Source organism: Carettochelys insculpta, chromosome 3, assembly GCF_033958435.1.
Source record: "Carettochelys insculpta isolate YL-2023 chromosome 3, ASM3395843v1, whole genome shotgun sequence".
Lineage (NCBI taxonomy): Eukaryota > Metazoa > Chordata > Testudines > Carettochelyidae > Carettochelys > Carettochelys insculpta.
The window spans coordinates 95,539,507-95,557,899 of NC_134139.1; the positions used below are offsets into that span (position 1 = coordinate 95,539,507).

An 18,393-nucleotide genomic window follows, 5' to 3' on the forward strand; every position below is an offset into this window, starting at 1 on the left:
GCCAGCAGCTCCCACGCCTCACTGCTTTCAATGCCTGCAATTAAAATGCACACGAAAGCCCAGGACCAGCCACGCACGTAGCCTTGACCGAATAAAAGCAACACCGTGCTAGGAATAGTGAAAACACGTTCTTGTGCAAAGAACAGGCACGCAGGCCTAGCCCGCTGTGTGCACTATTCGGATACCTAGGAAGTGGGCGAGCACTACCAAGGCCCCTCCCCCTGACAACAGGGAGATCGGCGTGTCCTGGAGCGGCTAGTCGCTTTCCGCACACGCACACAGCTGCGCCTGCGCGCTCCACCCAGCCTTTGTCAGCAGCTCCAGCCCCGGCGGACGGCTCGACTGCTGCTGCGCCTGCGCCTGCGCCTGCGCCTGGTTTAGCCCTCTCCGTCGTCTCTTCGCTCCAATGTAGCCTGCCGCGGTCACCTTCTGTTCCGCGCCCCTTTAGCGTTCGCGTCACATCACTACCCCAAGTCCGGGCACGAGATGAGGGCGGCAGCTTCAGAAGGAATCACTGAGCATGCTCAGTTCCAGCGGCGCGCTCCGTGACCGCTAAGCCGCAATTTGCGGGCTCGCCCGTCCGGAGTCTCGCTCCGCCCCCCCCCTTTGTGCTTCCGGGGCACAGTGGCGCGAGCCATGGCCGTGTTGCTGGAGACTACTGTGGGAGACCTGGTGGTCGATCTTTACACGGAGGAGAGGCCCAGAGGTGAGGTGCGGTTGGGTGGGGGCGCCTGGGGCCCGACGGGCATGAGAGGGTGCCTGGGGGTAGCCCCCACCCCGCGCTGAAGTCCCGCTTCTTCAGTCGAGCCTGGGGCTTGGATATGGGTGGCAGTTAGGGTGAGTGATGCTTATGCTGAGAAGTGCGCGTGCTTGCAAGATGAGGGTCTTCGTTTCCACGTTGAAGTTGAGGGGCAAGTGGAGAATTCTAGGGAGCTCATTTCCTTCAAGCGCAGACGGTATTAATCTTATTTTTATGTCTCTGAGTGTAACAGCTTTTACATTTAAAAAAAACCCCAACTTTGACTTTTTCCTTGGTAGACATTGTTTAGGAAAGTATCTAAGGGGGTAGCCGATTTAGTCTGTGTCCGCAAAAACAACAGGAAGTTCTGCGGCACATTAGGGGCTAGCAGAACTTTTTGGAGTGTAAGCTTTCGTGGGCAATCTGACAAAGTGGGTCTTTGCCCGTGAAAGCTGATACTCCAAAAAATTCTATTAGTCTATAAAGCGCCACAGGACTTCTCGTTGGTTTTTTTTTTTTTAGGAAAAAACATACAACTGTTCAAGTTAAGGTTTCTAAGTACTGTTGGATGTAGGGTCCTGAAAGGGAAAATGCACACTATTTAATCTTTTCCATACATGTGCAGCACTGTTTAGAGTAAATTGTTTAAAGGAAAAAAAAAAGTCGCAGTACAGGCAAGTGGAAAGATGCATGTGCAAATTACATGACAGAGTTTTTTTGTTTTTGTGTTTTGGTAAATTTCAATGTAATTTCTTGTAGCATGTCAGAATTTTCTGAAGCTTTGCAAAATCAAGTACTACAACTACTGCCTCATTCACAATGTACAGGTTAGTGTTTGTTATAGATTTTTGTATCCTTCTTTCTCTGTATCCATAAGTGGGTAATACCTTCTGTCTCTTCCATTGTTCTAGAGAGATTTTATTATACAAACTGGTGACCCCTTGGGTACTGGCCGTGGAGGGGAATCCATCTTTTGGTGAGTAAAACCACACTTGAAATAGTCCTAATTTGAGACTGTAGCTGACTCTGTTTGAACCTATTGAATGTCTTAGTGAATCATTGTTGGGAGAGGAGAGCATTGGTTCATACACCTTGATTTCTGTTGTCCTTCCTCATACCGTCTTTGGTTTTAGACATTTAGTTTTTTTTTGAGACAGAATGCTACTATTCATAAATCAATAAGAGGTGTAATTGTGAGCTGGTAACTGTAGGTTTGCCTGCTGCATTGTGTGCAATAAGTAGCTGCTCTGGGGAAGTCAACACACTTTGTTCTAATGTAGTGTTAGGAACTATGAACTGATTCACTTAACATTTTGCTTTTGATGGAGTGGAAGTGGGAGACTATAGTAAAAATGCCTGTATTTATGTGTGAACTCCCTGAGACCCTTCTCAGAATCAATAAAACAGCTTCTTGGATTCATATTTTATTACCTTAAATATGTGAAGTGTGAATTTTGGTAGCAGGTAATTGGAGAGCAGCGTTACATGTGTTTTAAAGGGATGTAGGATAGGTGTTAGAAATATGATTTTCTTTTTTATAAACATCAGTTTTCTGTAGGGTGTACTGTTTATCACTTGAAGAAACATGCAAGCAGGTAATATCGAATTTTGGCTGACTGCATAAACTTCCACATAATTTTTCCATTTAAACTGGCGTTCTTGAGAAAAAATGAAGTTCCAGTTGGTGGGGAAACAAATCCCTCTATATTTACTGCTTAGTTTATGAATAGTTCTCATGTAACTTCTGCAGTCAATAGAGTTGCAGCTATTTGCCCTTACAAACTGGCTAACACTTCTCCAGACCTCACTATTATGGACCTTTAAGGAAGTATACCAGGTGAATTTATGTCTGTTATGCTATGCTTTAGTGGAGTTAAGGAGACCTGGTTACAACATGATTACAAAATTTTACCCATCCTGTAGGGTAGATGGGGACAAAACTGTGTCTCTGTATGTCGTTTAAAACTTTTGGCAGTCCAGGATTCTGATCTATTGTTGTTCTCATCTGCAACTGATGATTCTTGATCTTCACTTTTTTGCGCTTTCCCATATTACATTCTGATTTTTCTTTCCTTCCTGGCTTGTTGGTATGCTCCATCACAAGTCGAATCTTCCAAAAGAGTGGCACAGCTGATTGCTTCTCTTTTTTATTTTACTGTTGGCCTCTGAAACTACAGATCCATACTAAAGATACTACCTTTTTCTTCCTAAACAAGATAGAAATGTGGGAATTACAGTTCGTGGTACAACCTAAACTGATATAAATAAAGTTCAAATGGTTTAAGAGTGCACATGTAAGTTCACAATCTATTTAAAATAACAATCTTGAGCGTAGGCTGGATCTCTCACTTTTGGGAGAGAGCTATGTGAGATCCAGATAAGACATTGAGGCTATGTCTACACTATTCCAGAAGATCGACCCACTCAGAGTTGATCTTCCGGGGTTTTGATTTCATGCATCCAATAGGGCTACACAAAATTGACCTATCAGGGATCAGCATTGATCCCTGTATGCCTCAAGAGATGCGTGAAGTAGGGGAAGTCAAAAGGAGAAACTCTCCTCTCAGTGAGTACAGAATTGGCGTAGCTGGAAATGCATGTCTGAAATCAGCTTAGTTTCCTAGTGTAGACCTGGACCGAGACTAAAAATTTCTGCATCCAGGCTTGTATATTTTGAGAACTAATGTGTAAAATAAAATTTGCTGGGTTTTTTGTTTGTTTTTTTAATTAAGAGGATAAATTTTAGTCTATGCACAAATTATTTAATGGTTTCCACTCTGTTTTATAAGGAGAATTTGGGGGTCAAGTCCTGTTTATATTTAATAAAGTGAATTATGCTCATAATTCTCTGCACACTGTACTGAAAATATATTTTGACTGTAACTTTCAGCAAATTGCATGCTAGTATCCACCAGTGTTATTTAATATGCTTTAAAAACCCTTGTGCTGTAGAATGTCTCAAGGAAAGAGCTGTAAACATTATCTGCAATATGGGTAGAGTAGGGGGGTAATAATATAATTACATTATACATGCATTGCATAAAGTGGTCATTTTACTTGAGTATTATCATTTTTTGTCTTGTTCACTGTGTATAATAGCTTTACTGTCAGACATTTTTTAATCTTGCTGCATCATTTATTGTATATTTTCAGTAAACTCTATGGTGATCAAGCTAGATTTTTTGAGGCAGAAAAAGTGCCAAGAATTAAGCACAAGAAAAAGGGAACCGTGTCAATGGTGAACAATGGCAATGATCAGCATGGATCTCAGGTCAGCTCACAGTGTTGGGAGGGTTTGCTCTAACTCCAGAATAGCAAAGAGTAAATCCCCACAAGTTTAAATAATGTGCATAATCGTTAAAATAACACATATAGTAAACTCTCGCGTGGTTGTGTGTGTTGGGTTGATGTGACTGCCTTCCCTTACGGGAGCAGGAAACCACTCCTGGCAGGGATGGTAGCCTGACTCATGACTGCTGCCCCTAACAGGAAACCGCTCTTGTCACTGGCGCATCCAAGAGTCAAGCTTATACCCCGCCCCCCCCCCCCCCCCAAACCCTGGGCAGGAGCAGTTTTCCAGTCCTCAGAGTGGCAGGGAGCTGGGAACCAGGCAGCAGCCTGGCTCCCGGCTCCCCTCCCTTTGCACAGAGGGGAACTAACCAGGGCAGTAGCCCTGGTTAGTTTTCTCCCTTGGAGGAGTGGAAGGGAGCTGGGAGCCAGGCTGCCCCTGGTTCCCGGCTTCCCTCTACTGGCTGGAGTCAGGAATCTGACCATGGCTGCTGCTCTGGTCAGTTTCCCCTCTTGGCAAGGGGAGGGGAGCCAAGCTGCTGCCTGGTTCCCAGGTCCTGCAAGTGGCAGGGAGACAGGAACCAGGCTGCCCCAACCCTTTCCCAGTTCCCTGCCACTCTGGGAGCTTGGAAACTGACCAGCCCTGGTTCCCATCTCCCCTCAACTTGCATGAAAATTCGAGTTACGTGGGGGCTGCAGAAACGCAACCACCGCATAACTCAAGGGTTTACTGTACTTACTGTTTTTAATAGTTAAAAGGATACTGATATATTCGTATTTTTGAAAAGATTCTAGGTATAATAAACTCTCACTTGGAAATTGAAATCATACATTAAAGTATTTTTCTTCTCCATCATGTGCACTTACTTATTGGCTCATTATTGCAGAGCTATTGAAGGGTGCTAGGCTGATAGAATTGCATTGTTTTTGATGATTATTTTAGGTATAAGAGGACTGAGATCATCAGTGTGGAAGTTAACTGGTCTATGTTGTATTCCCTACATAGACTTTTTTTAAAACTATTTTTTTTTTTAAAATCTACTGTTGTGATCCTGGACAAATGTCCATTCCTCCTAGCTAGAGTTGCCGTATCAATAAAATACCATCTTCTCTGGTTAGCAATTGTTGTAAAGAATTGTGAGACACCTTGTCACTTGGGGACCATGGGCATATGTGCTTAAATGTTAAAATAGTGTAATTATAGGTGTATGGTACTTGATGATGTTCAGCATGCTGAATGGCTTCTTTGGGAAAAAATGCAGGTTAAAAAATATGTGGAGCTGTCAAACAAATACATGGTAACTGGAATTGGAGTACAATATGTACAGTGTCAGGTGTAATAACCCTATCTGTGTTACTGTAAGTATAGGAATGAACAAAGACTATTCCAATTTGATTGTAAAGGATGGGTTCCAAATGTCATTCGTTATTGTGTTGTGTTTAACTATGTGATGTGTTATAAAGTAAGGTGGAGGGCTAGATGGGCAGCCAGTGTAAACTGTCAGAGTTCCACTACAGATAATGGAACAACATCCATTTACGCTGCTTGAAACTTTGATCCAGTCCTGTCTCATTAAGTCAGTGGTAAAACTCCTTCTGACTTCACTGGATGCAGTGTCAGGCCCAAAACTATGTGGAGATTTTCAAAAGTTTGATTTACTGTGACTGTTTTTATTTTTTAATTTTGTCTCTTTTTAGTTTCTTATTACTACAGGGGAGAACCTAGATTACCTTGATGGTGTGCACACAGTGTTTGGAGAAGTAACGGAGGGCATGGATGTATTAAAGAAAATTAACGAGACCTTCGTTGACAAGGAGTTTGTTCCTTATCAAGACATCCGGTATGACTAGGTTTATATTCCTATATTAGAGGACGTGTCAAAGTGCTGGAGGCTAATGCGTTAGCTAGCCCTCAGATCATGTAGGCTCAAATTAATTTCCATAAGAAGGCCGATTGGGGAGTATGTGGCTAATTAGTTGAACAGTTTTGGACTTACGAACCAGTTAGATGTCAGCTGAGAGCTGTTTAAAGAAGAGACAGAAAGGAAAGGAGAGAGGATGGAGTTAGTTGAGCCACATATGTACTGAGATTCTAAGGGAGGGAAGTCCTCCCCTCCCTCCCCCTGGGCCCTGCAGGAAGGGCAAAAAACCAATATAAATAGTTTGTTGCACAAGACTGTATTGGGTTGGTGGTGGAAATATAAATAAATGAATATGAAGTGCCACTCAGCCAAGAGTCTGAGAGGTTTCTGGGCATCAGAGGGTTGAAAGAGAGCCTGCCGCCTTACAGCAGGTGTGCAGTGATTTTATTAAAAGCGGTTCTTTGATCTTTCTGTAAATATCGTTACTATGGCAATGTCAAGGTACGTACGTACGTACATGTCTCATAGAACTGGAAGGGACCTCGAGATGCCTGTGAAAATACCTCTTATGCTGCTTCCTTCCATTATTACTGGTAAACTATAGTATAATTATATTTTATGGGGACTTATTAAATGTCTTCACAGGAAGATGCATTCACTAGATCATGCTGTCTTATTGGCAGACAAACAGGTTGTAGGCTCCAGACCTGTAATCTCAGATGGACCCTGCATCTGTATGTAACCCCATTGTGAGTTTCTTCTGAGAGAGTTCATTTGGGAACATAGTGATCATCTGAATTCAGCCACATAGTTGTTGTTGGGGCATTTAGTTCACTGGCTGAGGTATACAGCATGTGTCAAGCATGTGTAGACCCCTGGATCTTAGAAGGTGTGTTATGGGACTGTCGATCATTATTGCAGTGCAGGTGTTGCTTTTAGTTGGTGTTTCTAGGTCTATGGGAGCTTGCTTTTGATGAGCTTGGTGAAGTAGGGGTTGGGCTTTTGGAAGGCCAGAGGAGGAGGGCGCTGCAGGACATGGGCCCCATAGTGTATATGTTGTAAAAGTATGATGTACTTGATAGGATCCAGGGTCGGTTGTAGGTGACAATTTGAAGTACGTGGTCTGAGGAAGACTTGTTTCCATATCGAAGCACTTTTTCGTGAGGTTTTTGTGTGGGCTGTTCATTGATGCGGTCTCTTTGATGGAGGGTCATTGCATGCTGAATGTGGTTTTAAGCATGTAAATATCCTGCACGATTCTCTGGTCTCATAAGTGCCTGGCAGTAGATAACAGATTTCTGTGTGTAATTAGAGTTGGTTACTAGATCTGTGAAGGTGGCTGTGGGGATCTGTCATTTTCTTGTATATTGAACTGTGTACCACTTTAGGTGAATTTAGCTATATTGTCTTTTGATTCGGGTGTAGCCAAAAATAACTGTAAGGTGCATTATTGCTAAGTGGGGAGTTCAGAGGGCAAGAGAAGTTGAAATGAAGACTTTATTCATAAACTAGATTCACTACTGATGTGGAAATAAAATTAAAAAATCAACAAATAGTTATTTATAAAAACACTTAATTTATTCCTTGTATCCTAGCAGCCTGTGTACACATCTGAACTGACTTTATGTAGCATTATGTATTAGTACACAATGTTGAGTAGTGTAGATTTACATAATATCTGTCTAGCTCTAGTAGTAACATATGTAGTGCAGGGGTCAGCAGTCTCCAGCACCAGTGCCCAGAGGGGCACACAAGCCAGTTTTCATCGGCATGTGAGGCAGGAGCTTAGCCCAAACCCTCTTTTCCCCTATGCAGACGGGAGCTTGCTCAAAGCCATATCACTTATGGATTAACAAAAGACCAGCTAATGCTTCAACCACCACCTAAATGGTAAAATTCCGCATCTTAATTTATCAATGAAGCTGTTGCAAGTAGGACTCTTAGTGACTTTGAAAAAGTATCACTGGTACTCAGACTGTACATAGAAGTCAAAAGGTCAAATTTCGGCACTCCACCTCGGGAAGGTTGCTGATACAGTATTTAGTATCTTTAATGGTATTTCCATGTTCCTTACTTTAATTAAGAGCTAGTTTTAACAATTTTGAAATGCTGACTTTTGGACTTTTTTACTTTAGGATAAATCATACAGTGATATTAGATGATCCATTTGATGACCCCCCTGGTTTGACAATACCTGACCGCTCCCCAGAGCCCACTAAGGAACAACTAGATGTAAGTATTGCTGATAGCCCTTTATTCACTTCCAACACCTTCCTAAAAAGCTAACTAGTTGAGTTTCACAATATAGACAGATGCTGCAAAGTGTGAGTAGTGTAATTGAAGTCAAAGAGACTACTCATTCTTAAAGAATGTGTCATGGCAAACTTACTTTGTTTTTACGGTATAAAATGAAGCTTACTTTCTTTTTCAGTAAGCAACATTATCAGCACTTCCGCACAAAAGAGAATTATTACTTCATTACCCACATAGCAGCAGGCGTGCTGATTTGCCTGCATTCTAGGCAGAAGGGATTTTCTCTGAACAGTTAAGAACATAAGAATGGCCATACTGGGTCAGACCAACAGTCCATCCAGCCCAGCATCCCATCTGCCGACGGTGGCCAATGCCAGGTGCCCCAGAGAAGGAGAACAGAAGACAATGATCAAGTGATTTATCTCCTGCCATCCATCTTCTGCCCTTGTTCTGAAGGCTAGGGCACCATACTTTATCCCTGGCTAATAGCCATTTATGGACCTAACCTGCAAAAATTTATCAAGCTCTTTTTTAAACCCTAATAGAGTCCTGGCCTTCACAGCCTCCTCGGGCAAGGAGTTCCACAGGTTGACTGTGCGCTGTGTGAAGAAAAATTTGCTTTTATTAGTTTTGAACCTACTACCCATCAATTTCATTTGGTGTCCCCTAGTTCTTGTATTATGGGAAAAGGTAAATAATTCTTCTATATTCACTTTCTCCACACCATTCATGATTTTATATACCTCTATCATATCGCCCCTCAATCGCCTCTTTTCGAAACTGAAAAGTCCCAGTCTCTCTAGCCTCTCCCCATATGGGACCCGTTCCAAGCCCCTAATCATCTTAGTCGCCCTTTTCTGAACCTTTTCTAATGCCAATATATCTTTTTTGAGGTGAGCAGACCACATCTGCACGCAGTACTCAAGATGTGGGCGTACCATAGTTTTATATAGGGGAAGTATGATATCTTTTGTCTTATTATCGATCGCTTTTTTAATAATTCCTAACATCCTATTTGCCTTACTAACTGCCGCTGCACACTGCGTGGATGTCTTCAGAGAACTATCCACTATAACTCCAAGATCCCTTTCCTGATCTGTCGTAGCTAAATTTGACCCCATCATGTAGTACGTGTAATTTGGGTTATTTTTTCCAACATGCATTACCTTACACTTACCCACATTAAATTTCATTTGCCATTTTGCTGCCCAATCACTCAGTTTGCCGAGATCTTTTTGTAGTTCTTCACAATCTGTTTTGGTTTTGACTGTCCTGAACAACTTGGTGTCATCTGCAAACTTTGCCACCTCACTGCTTACCTCATTTTCTAGATCATTGATGAACAAGTTGAACAGGATCGGTCCCAGGACTGACCCCTGGGGAACACCACTAGTTACCCTCCTCCATTGTGAAAATTTACCATTTATTCCCACCCTTTGTTTTCTGTCTTTTAACCAATTCCCGATCCATGAAAGGATCTTTCCTCCTATCCCATGACTGCCTAATTTACATAAAAGCCTTTGGTGTGGGACCGTGTCAAAGGCTTTCTGGAAATCTAGGTATATTATGTCCACTGGGTGCCCCTTGTCCGCATGTTTATTAACCCCTTCAAAGAATTCTAACAGATTAGTTAGACACGACTTCCCTCTGCAGAAACCATGCTGACTTTTGCCCAACAATTCGTGCTCTTCTACGTGCCTTGCAATTTTATTCTTTACTAGTGTTTCTACTAATTTGCCTGGTACTGATGTTAAACTTATAGGTCTATAATTGCCAGGGTCTCCTCTAGAGCTTTTTTAAATATTGGCGTTATATTGGCCGTCTTCCAGTCATTTGGTACCAAAGTGGATTTAAAGGATAGGTTACAAACCACTGTTAATAACTCCGCAATTTCACATCTGAGTTCTTTCAGAACCCTTGGGTGAATACCGTCTGGAGACTTGTTACTATTCAGCTTATCAATTAATTCCAAAACCTCCTCTGATGTCACTTCAATCTGAGTGAGTTCCTCAGATTTGTCACCTAAAAAGGCTGGCTCAGATTTAGGAACCTCTGTAACATCCTCAGCCGTGAAGACTGAAGCAAAGAAATCATTTAATCGCTCCGCATTGGCACTGTCTTCCTTGATCGCTGCTTTTATATCTTTATCGTCCAAGGGCCCCACTGCTTTTTTAGCAGGCTTCCTGCTTCTAATGTATTTAAAAAACATTTTACTATCGTTTTTTGAATTTTTGGCTAGCTGTTCCTCAAAATCTTTTTTGGCTTTTCTTATTACATTATGACACTTACTTTGGGAGTGTTTATGTTCCTTTCTATTTTCCTCACTAGGATTTGACTTCCACTTTTTAAAAGCTGCCCTTTTCTCTCTCACTGCCTTTTTAACATGGCTGTTTAGCCATGGTGGTTCTTTGTTAGGTCTCTTACTGTGTTTTTTTTTATTTGGGGTATACATTTAAGTTGGGCCTCTAGTATGGTGTCTTTAAACAGTTTCCATGCAGCTTCCAGGGATCTTAGTTTAATTACTCTACCTTTTAGTTTCTGTTTAACTAGCTTCCTCATTTTAGTGTAATTCCCCTTTTTGAAATTAAATGCCAGAGTGTTTGACCGCTGCGGTGTTCTTCCCAACACAGGAATATTAAAAGTTATTATATTGTGGTCACTATTTCCAAGCGGTCCAGTAACAGTTACCTCTTGGACCAGATCCTGCGTTCCAGTCAAGACTAGATCGAGAATTGACTCTCCCCTTGTGGGTTCCTGTACTAGCTGCTCCAAGAAGCAGTCATTTAAGGCATCAAGAAATTTAATCTCTGAATCCCGTCCTGAGGTGACATGCACCCAATCAATATGGGGATAATTTAAATCTCCTATTACTGTGTTTTTTATTTTGATAGCCTCTCTAATCTCCCTTAACATTTCAGCATCACTATCACTGTCCTGGTTAGTTCAGCTTATTACTGTTATATTTTCTTACCTTGCAGTAATTGGCAGCACTGAAAGGAAATATCTTTTGTCTGAGAGCAATATTTTAAACAATAAATTGACTAGAGAAGTCAAAACTTTTTTAAAAAATACAGGTTGGATCTCCCTGGTCTGGCACCGTGGGGTCCCAAAGGAGGAAGTTTGCCAAACCAGGGCTGTGTCTACATGTGCCCCAAACTTCGAAATGGCCATGCAAATGGCCATTTCAAAGTTTACTAATGAAGCGCTGAAATGCATATTCAGCGCTTCATTAGCATGCGGGCCGCAGCTGCGCTTCGAAATTGACGAGCCTTGCCGCCGCACGGCGCGTCCGGACGGGGCTCCTTTTCGAAAGGGCCCCGCCTACTTCGAAGTCCCCTTATTCCCATGAGCTCATGGAGTTCCTGTAATCGTACTCTGTTAAATTGAAGTCCTCCTAGATGCGGCACACCTCTCTGATAATACTTGCATACTCATTTCAGTAATGCTCCCCTACATAGAAATAAGCAGGTAGGTATGTTGGTGGGTAGGTTTGGGATAACAGAGAAGAAAGAGTCATAGTGTAATTCCAGGCTGGGAAACATCCAGCTCCCTGATTAATTTGATCTGGCCCACGATGGGGAGACTTGTTGCAGGCCAGCAGTCCTGACGGTCAGTGTTCCCTCCCCACAGAGCTGGAACTGCAGGCACTGGCTCACCCTGCTGTGGAGTGATGCTAGGTTGGCACCCTGCAGGCCCTAGGTACAGAGATGCCACTGGACAATCAGACAGGGAAGCTTTGTGTGTGCCACCCTGCCCCTACGGCTCCCGTTGGCTGGGAACTGCAGGGGCGGGGCAGTGCATGCAGGAAGTATGCAGCACTACTGTTGTAGCTTCTGGGAGTGGCACAGGATCAGGGCACAGCGGGACCGTGTCTTAGCTCAGCTGCTTACCTGAGGCAGCTCGCGGGGGGGTGGCTTAGCAGCCAGCTGTAGCTGGCACCCCTCACCCTCCCCAGCAAAGGCCCAGCCCTGAGCCCCCTCCCATAGCCTGCACCTCTACCCCTGAACCAGGCCCAAGGTCAGAACCCCTCCCACAACCTGCACCCTTACCTGCCTCTCCCTTGTCCAAGGTCGGACCCCTCCACATCTTAGCCCCAGACTGGAGCCCCCTCTCTCACACTGCATCCTTCATTTCTGGCCACATCCTGGAGCGCAGGGGAAGCCCTGAGCTTCCATGCTCTCCACGGGGCTGTGTGCAGCCTGCAACTGATTTTTGTTGGGGGTCAGTGGCCCTAGTGAGTAAAATGTTCCCCACCCAGTAACTGAATCTAGCCCAGGTTGACTGTGACTGAAACTCATTACCATGTGAAGCTGCTTAGATGTCTGTTAGACCGGAGTGAATGGTCTGAGCCTGATTCTTCAGGGATGTACAGTAAACACTTGATTTAAAGGGACTTTGGAAATAATGGACCCGTCTGCCAGCCCCCTGCCCCCAAATAAATGCTGGTGACTCACCAGAGCTGCTGGAGGCCGGAGGAGCCACCAGAGTATCCAGAGGAGCTGCTGGAGTCACCGTGGCTGGAGGAGCAAAGAGCCCCCTGCCAAGCTCTCTTCCCCCAAACCCACTGCATTCCTTCCAGGTCTTGGACAGAGCACTCCCTACTGTGCCTTGCAAGGTGCCTCCAGTTCTGCAGATTCAGATCTAACGGACTTTCAGCATTTACAAACAGCACTCCCCTCCCGTTAATCCATTAAATCAAAGGTTTACTGCAGTTCACAAACCACACAATCCCAGACTGAGGTGGGGTTTTAGTATTAAGAAAAATAAAGGCTAGCCCTTGGGTTAGTATTAAAATGCTGGTTTTTGTTTTGTTTTTCGACTTCTAGAGTGGCAGAATAAGAGCGGATGAGGAAATTGATGACTTCAAAGGAAAATCAGCTGATGAAGTGGAAGAAATTCAGGCCCAGAAAGAAGCAAAAACTCAGGCCATTCTTTTGGAAATGGTAAACCTGTTTTTTTTGTTGTTGTCAGATGTAATTTATTTGTATGTACATGCCTGGGTGAGGGAGTGCCTAAGACAAGTGCTTCCTTTGCATTGCATGTCAGAAATGTTGGCCTCGTGTATCAGGGTATCAAAGGGTGATGGTAGAGCCAAAAAAAGTGAACATGCACACTTGATCCATTTGTAGGAGTAGATTTCCCAGGAAGACCAGTATCATCTCTGTTTCAAACCCAGACTGGAACTGGTCTGATAAGATTTTCAAGAGCTTGCTAGAGATGCTTATTAAATGGTAAAACCTGACCACTCCTGTTTGGTACCATTAATCCCACTGTGCATTTCAGTTTCAGTACTGGCAGTTTGTATGTACTGGATGGCTGAGTTGGCACGCAATAATTTCTTGACAAACTCAGACATTGGCACTGTGAATGCACAGCGATAGTGGTTGGTTCCCATTCACAGAACTGCAACGGAGTAGCTGTCTGATGTTTGATTAAAAACAAGAGCCAACCAATATTAATGTTTTTTTTTCTTACTGTTCTCATCCCTTGGGATGTTTATGATGACTTGGTGTTACTATATGATTGTAGCTTCTGGAATCCTGGACTATGTCTACATGGCGAGTTGTGCTATGCTATGCAAATTGCTTAAATTATTTTGAAATTCCTTATTCCGAGCTTCCTTATTCCGAGTTTGGAATAAGCAGGTATCCTGGAAATTCCATTACCCCCTTGTTGAACAAGGGGTACCAGAACTGGAATGCTGCACTCAAAAAGCCAGAGCTATTTTGAGCATGGGGAAAAGCCACAGCGTTTCTCTTTCAGGCTACATTGGTATCCCAAAATAGCAGTCGCCCTGTAGACATAGCCCTGGTGGGGTTGCAGCAAGCTGGAATTTAATATGGCAGGTGCCAGACTTTAAAGAGTCAATTCACCTTCTTTAGGTATATTGATACACTAAGCAGAAGACCCAGTTCTGTTCTTATTTTTAAAATGGCAGTATTGAGTCATTTCATTGTATGAAAATATATAAAAAATCATTAAGAATTTTATCAACTTTGTATTCATTCATCCATCCAAATTTGACTAATTCCAGCAGCAGAATAGTACTCTTGTGTATCATCTTTTACATCCAAATTTATGCCTCAGCATTTCTGCAAAAGAGAAGAGTAGTAATCTAATTTTACTGATATGGGAAACTAAAGCAGAGAATATTAGTCCTGCATTCATTTGCAGTTCTGGGAAGTTGAACACTGCAGATTTCTAGTCACATGTTTCAACCACCAATCATACTTTGGAAGAAATAAGGTTCTCCTTTTTGAGACTTTACAATACCATAGGCCTTATTTCAGGTGTCCACTGACTGTCTTAAGAGAATGTGTGTCATCCCTTACTCTCCTTTTCTAGCAGTTTGTGTGATAGAAACAAGCCCAAAATGTTATCTGAATTTTTCTGCTATGAACATAATGCAGTAAAATTCAGGAAGCTTTGTAGAGAATAAACTGAAAAGCCTTTTGTGTATGCTGTAGGTGGGAGATTTACCAGATGCAGATATTAAACCTCCAGAAAATGTGCTGTTTGTTTGTAAACTGAATCCTGTGACCACAGATGAAGACCTGGAGATAATATTTTCACGATTTGGGCCCATTAAAAGGTAACTTCTGCAGAACAGTGAAAACTCACCAAAAGAGACCGAAGATCAGTTTAAGTAGTCCCTTTAGGCTTCACTGCTCTACTTTCCCTCTAGATCTCTCTCTCTCTTTCCCTGTGGAGACCCATTTTGACTGCCCTTGTATGTGGGTAGAGAAGTGGGGCATCTGCTGATGGAGTAGGCTCTTTCAGAGAAACACTGCCATCCTGTGACATGGCTCATTTAAAAACATTCCTCAGCATTAATTACAATCCCAAAAGTTCTGCCAACAAACATTTTTTGTCCTCACTTAGTAAAATACAAAAAGAAATCATATCCTTAATGATAGAAAATAGACTCTGAATCAATAAGCCATTGTTTTACTAATTTTAGGCTTTATTCTAAAACCTGCACTGATCACACCTGTGACTAATTGCTGCTCACCTGAGTAGTCCTATTAAGATCAGCTTCAGCTGTTTAAAGTCACTGAAGCTACCAATGTAAGTAAACGTTACTTATGTTCAGGGGCAATTGCTGAGGAGGGTCACGGGGCATCAGCCATGCGAATGCCTCTTCCCTGTGTCCCATCGCCCCTATGACTCTTTCCTGTGCCACCTTAGCTTGGGGGAAGGGCTGAGACCAATGTTCTCTTTAATTTTTCCCATCCATGCATGGCATAAATTTTATGTGCGCAAGGCATATGTGGCTGTGCACCACCAGTAGAAACATCTGCTACCCGCTGTGGGTCCTCTGCTTGTCAGCTGGGTGGCACCTGAATCTCTCCTGGGTGACTGCCCAATCACTCAGCTTTCAGGGAACACTAACTGGGTCAACCCCTCTTCTGTCACAGGCCCTGCCCTTGCCCACCTCTTCCCTCAAGCTCCCTCTGCACTCCACTCCCTGCTGCACTGTTCAGCTTCCCACTGTTGGTCAGTGAAGGTGGGGGTAAGTCCCATCTCCTCCCCTAAGCAACATGGCTGGGAGCCGGGGAGCAGAGCAGGCCAGGACAGGCGTGCGTTGTTCCACTTCCTGCCACTGGTTCTGCAGAGTGCGCAGGGCTAGTTTGGGAGGCTTGGCCCCTGCTGTGGATGCCAGGCCCATCCTCATATCCCCTATTAGTCTTCCGGGCTGTCCAGAGGCTCTGCTCTCACTCGTTGGCTGCTGGCCCCTTGCCTGTTCCACCCAGGCTATTTGTGGGCGTGGATGTGGTCCCTCACACATCAGTCCTGCCTATGTGAGTAGCAGAATTAAGGCTCAAAGGCATTTGTAATACAGGTTAAATTTCTAACCTAGAAATACCTTTTAAACTGTGCTAGTCATCAGATATTTTCAAACTAGAAGGCATTCATACTTTCATGTCATGCTGTTGTTTCAGCTGTGAAGTGATTCGAGACTGGAAGACAGGTGAATCTCTTTGTTATGCTTTCATTGAATTTGAAAAGGTATGTTGTTGTGGAGATACACAAATGTTGAGTGTAAGACCAGTGTAGTAATATACTTGGGTTCTCTCTCCTTGCAAACAGCTCTGTGCAAGATGGAATGAGAATATGTGATCTGTTCATGTGTTTGGTTAATATTCTCATCTCTTGACCGCATTCTAAAGAGGATATAGTTTTCCTGAATTAAGGACATTTAAACATATGCTTAAGTTTATCTGTATTTAGCCAAATGTTTAAGTATGTAATTCAGTCCCTTTGAAGTCAATAATTGAAATGTCATCAGACCGCAAGAGTTGTTCTCTTGATGTAAAATGTATCTCTTATGGTTTATTGATTGGCTGTTATTACTCTTTATTCTGTGAGAAAGATTTTTGCGTGAAGATCAAGAGTATTCCAAAACTCTTATCTTTAGCTTGCTCAAGTAGTTTAAGATTTTTTTGTCTTTACGGCTGGGGCTACATTAGAGAGTTTGACATAACTCGGGAGCGTCTACACACTTAAAGCATTCTGTCAACAAAGTCTCAACAGAACTCTGTCTGTTCCTCAACAGTATTATCGCTCAAAAATTTGAAGCATAACAATCTCTAGACATAAGACTGTTGACAAAAGTGCAGTGTAGACACTTCTGTCAATAAGAGAGGGCTTCCGGGTGCTGGGCAGCCCTCTTTGCAGAGCTGCCATTCCGCTTTCTGGCACTAGAGGGCAGTGCAGTCTGGCATTTTTCTGTCGACAGAGCAAGTTGCCTGTAGATGCAATCTATTGACAGACGTGCTGTCGAGATTTCCCATCGACAGATGCTTCTAGTGTAGACGTAGCCTACATGTGTTATTCCAGCTAGTTATAACTAGTCTGTTCTGGCATAGCTTTATTTAATGTCAAAGATGAACTGCTTGCATTAAGTCAAATTCTACAATTATAGTTTTCTTTTTAAAAGATATACAAGTGTGACAAATGTGATTTAATCCACTTTAGAAAATGAAATTCATATTTACCAAGTTGTGGCATATTCATTAGGAATCTCTTTGCCAAGAGCAATTCGCTTTGGATTTAAATGCTGACTTCATAAGAATACGTGTACGTGATTTGTTAGTTAATCTTGACGTAAGTCTTCTGGAAATACTACTGTCAGGTGGAAGATTGTGAGAAAGCCTACTTCAAAATGGATAACGTGCTGATAGATGATCGGAGAATACACGTGGATTTTAGCCAGTCTGTTGCAAAAGTTAAATGGAGAGGAAAAGGTAGTTTTGTCTTCCTTCCGATTCTGTACCAACTTCTAACCTTAAATTAGTAAATATTGCTCTCTTAAACTAGAGTTTTATAGGATAAACAGTGCTTTTTTTGTGGTAGTACTTGCCAGTACTGGCACCTCAGCAGCCCCAGCCATGGGATTGGCCAGGGTGGGGAGGAGCCAACTGAATATCAGCTCCTCTTTGTTTATTTAAAAAAAAAAAAAGGCACTGAGGACAAGCATCTCTGTTACAAGGCTGTCGAACTTCTTTTTGTTGCTGTAATGGCCATAATTTGGTGTTCTCGTCTGCATGAGCAAAGGCTACTAAATCTATGTTTCTCTACCTGCTTACTGCATATTAGAGGGTAAGAGGTTTACTAGTAGCTATCATGCTGCCAGTTGTATTTGTTTGCCAGTAGATGTCAGCTATTGCTAATGTTCTTTATTAATATCATGCTTTAAAAAGGATAACTTTTTGAATTATTTATTAACATAAAACTACAGTAATCAGTATTTTCTTCCTTTTTGTTTGCAATCCCTCACTTCGTGAAGGATTGTATTTACAGCAAACTTTTTCGTATCTGGCATTCTATCATCCAGCATTCTCAAATAACTGGCATTTTAACCATGAGTAAATTTTAGTTACGTTTTCCATAAGTGTAATATAGTGAGAGTAAATACAAATAAATACAGTGTACAATACTACTGTTGTTGGTAAATAAAGTACTCTGAATACATATCTAATCTTAACAGAGGGAAAGCCATGCTAGTCTATACACTATCAAAACAAAAAGCAGTCAAGTAGCACTTTAAAGACTAGCAAAATAGTTTATTAGGTGAGCTTTCATGGGACAAACCCACTTCTTCTGGTCTGGCTATGGTCTGAAGAAGTGGGTCTGTCCCACGAAAGCTCACCTAATAAACTATTTTGCTAGTCTTTAAAGTGCTGCTTGACTGCATTTGTGTTTTAACCATAGAAATATGTAAAATAAAATCCAGCATGCCTCTTTAAA

General features: G+C 42.6%; 1 protein-coding gene across 3 annotated transcripts in view; it reads left to right on the forward strand.

Moving 5' to 3' along the window:
* Positions 1 to 304: 304 nt before the first annotated feature.
* Positions 305 to 18,393, forward strand: part of PPIL4 (peptidylprolyl isomerase like 4) — a 34,484-nt gene continuing 16,395 nt past the window's right edge. Inside the window, exons 1-10 of one of the 3 annotated variants that reach the window (XM_074990408.1) lie at positions 308 to 706; positions 1,499 to 1,566; positions 1,651 to 1,715; positions 3,893 to 4,010; positions 5,726 to 5,868; positions 8,025 to 8,121; positions 12,969 to 13,085; positions 14,610 to 14,734; positions 16,086 to 16,152; positions 17,279 to 17,390. In XM_074990408.1, the coding sequence (XP_074846509.1) occupies positions 637 to 706; positions 1,499 to 1,566; positions 1,651 to 1,715; positions 3,893 to 4,010; positions 5,726 to 5,868; positions 8,025 to 8,121; positions 12,969 to 13,085; positions 14,610 to 14,734; positions 16,086 to 16,152; positions 17,279 to 17,390 (982 nt within the window). In that variant the 5' untranslated portion in view covers positions 308 to 636. Of the gene's footprint in view, positions 707 to 1,498; positions 1,567 to 1,650; positions 1,716 to 3,892; positions 4,011 to 5,725; positions 5,869 to 8,024; positions 8,122 to 12,968; positions 13,086 to 14,609; positions 14,735 to 16,085; positions 16,153 to 17,278; positions 17,391 to 18,393 lie in introns of all 3 variants that reach the window. The other 2 variants (XM_074990410.1, XM_074990409.1) reach the window with 2 other exon arrangements.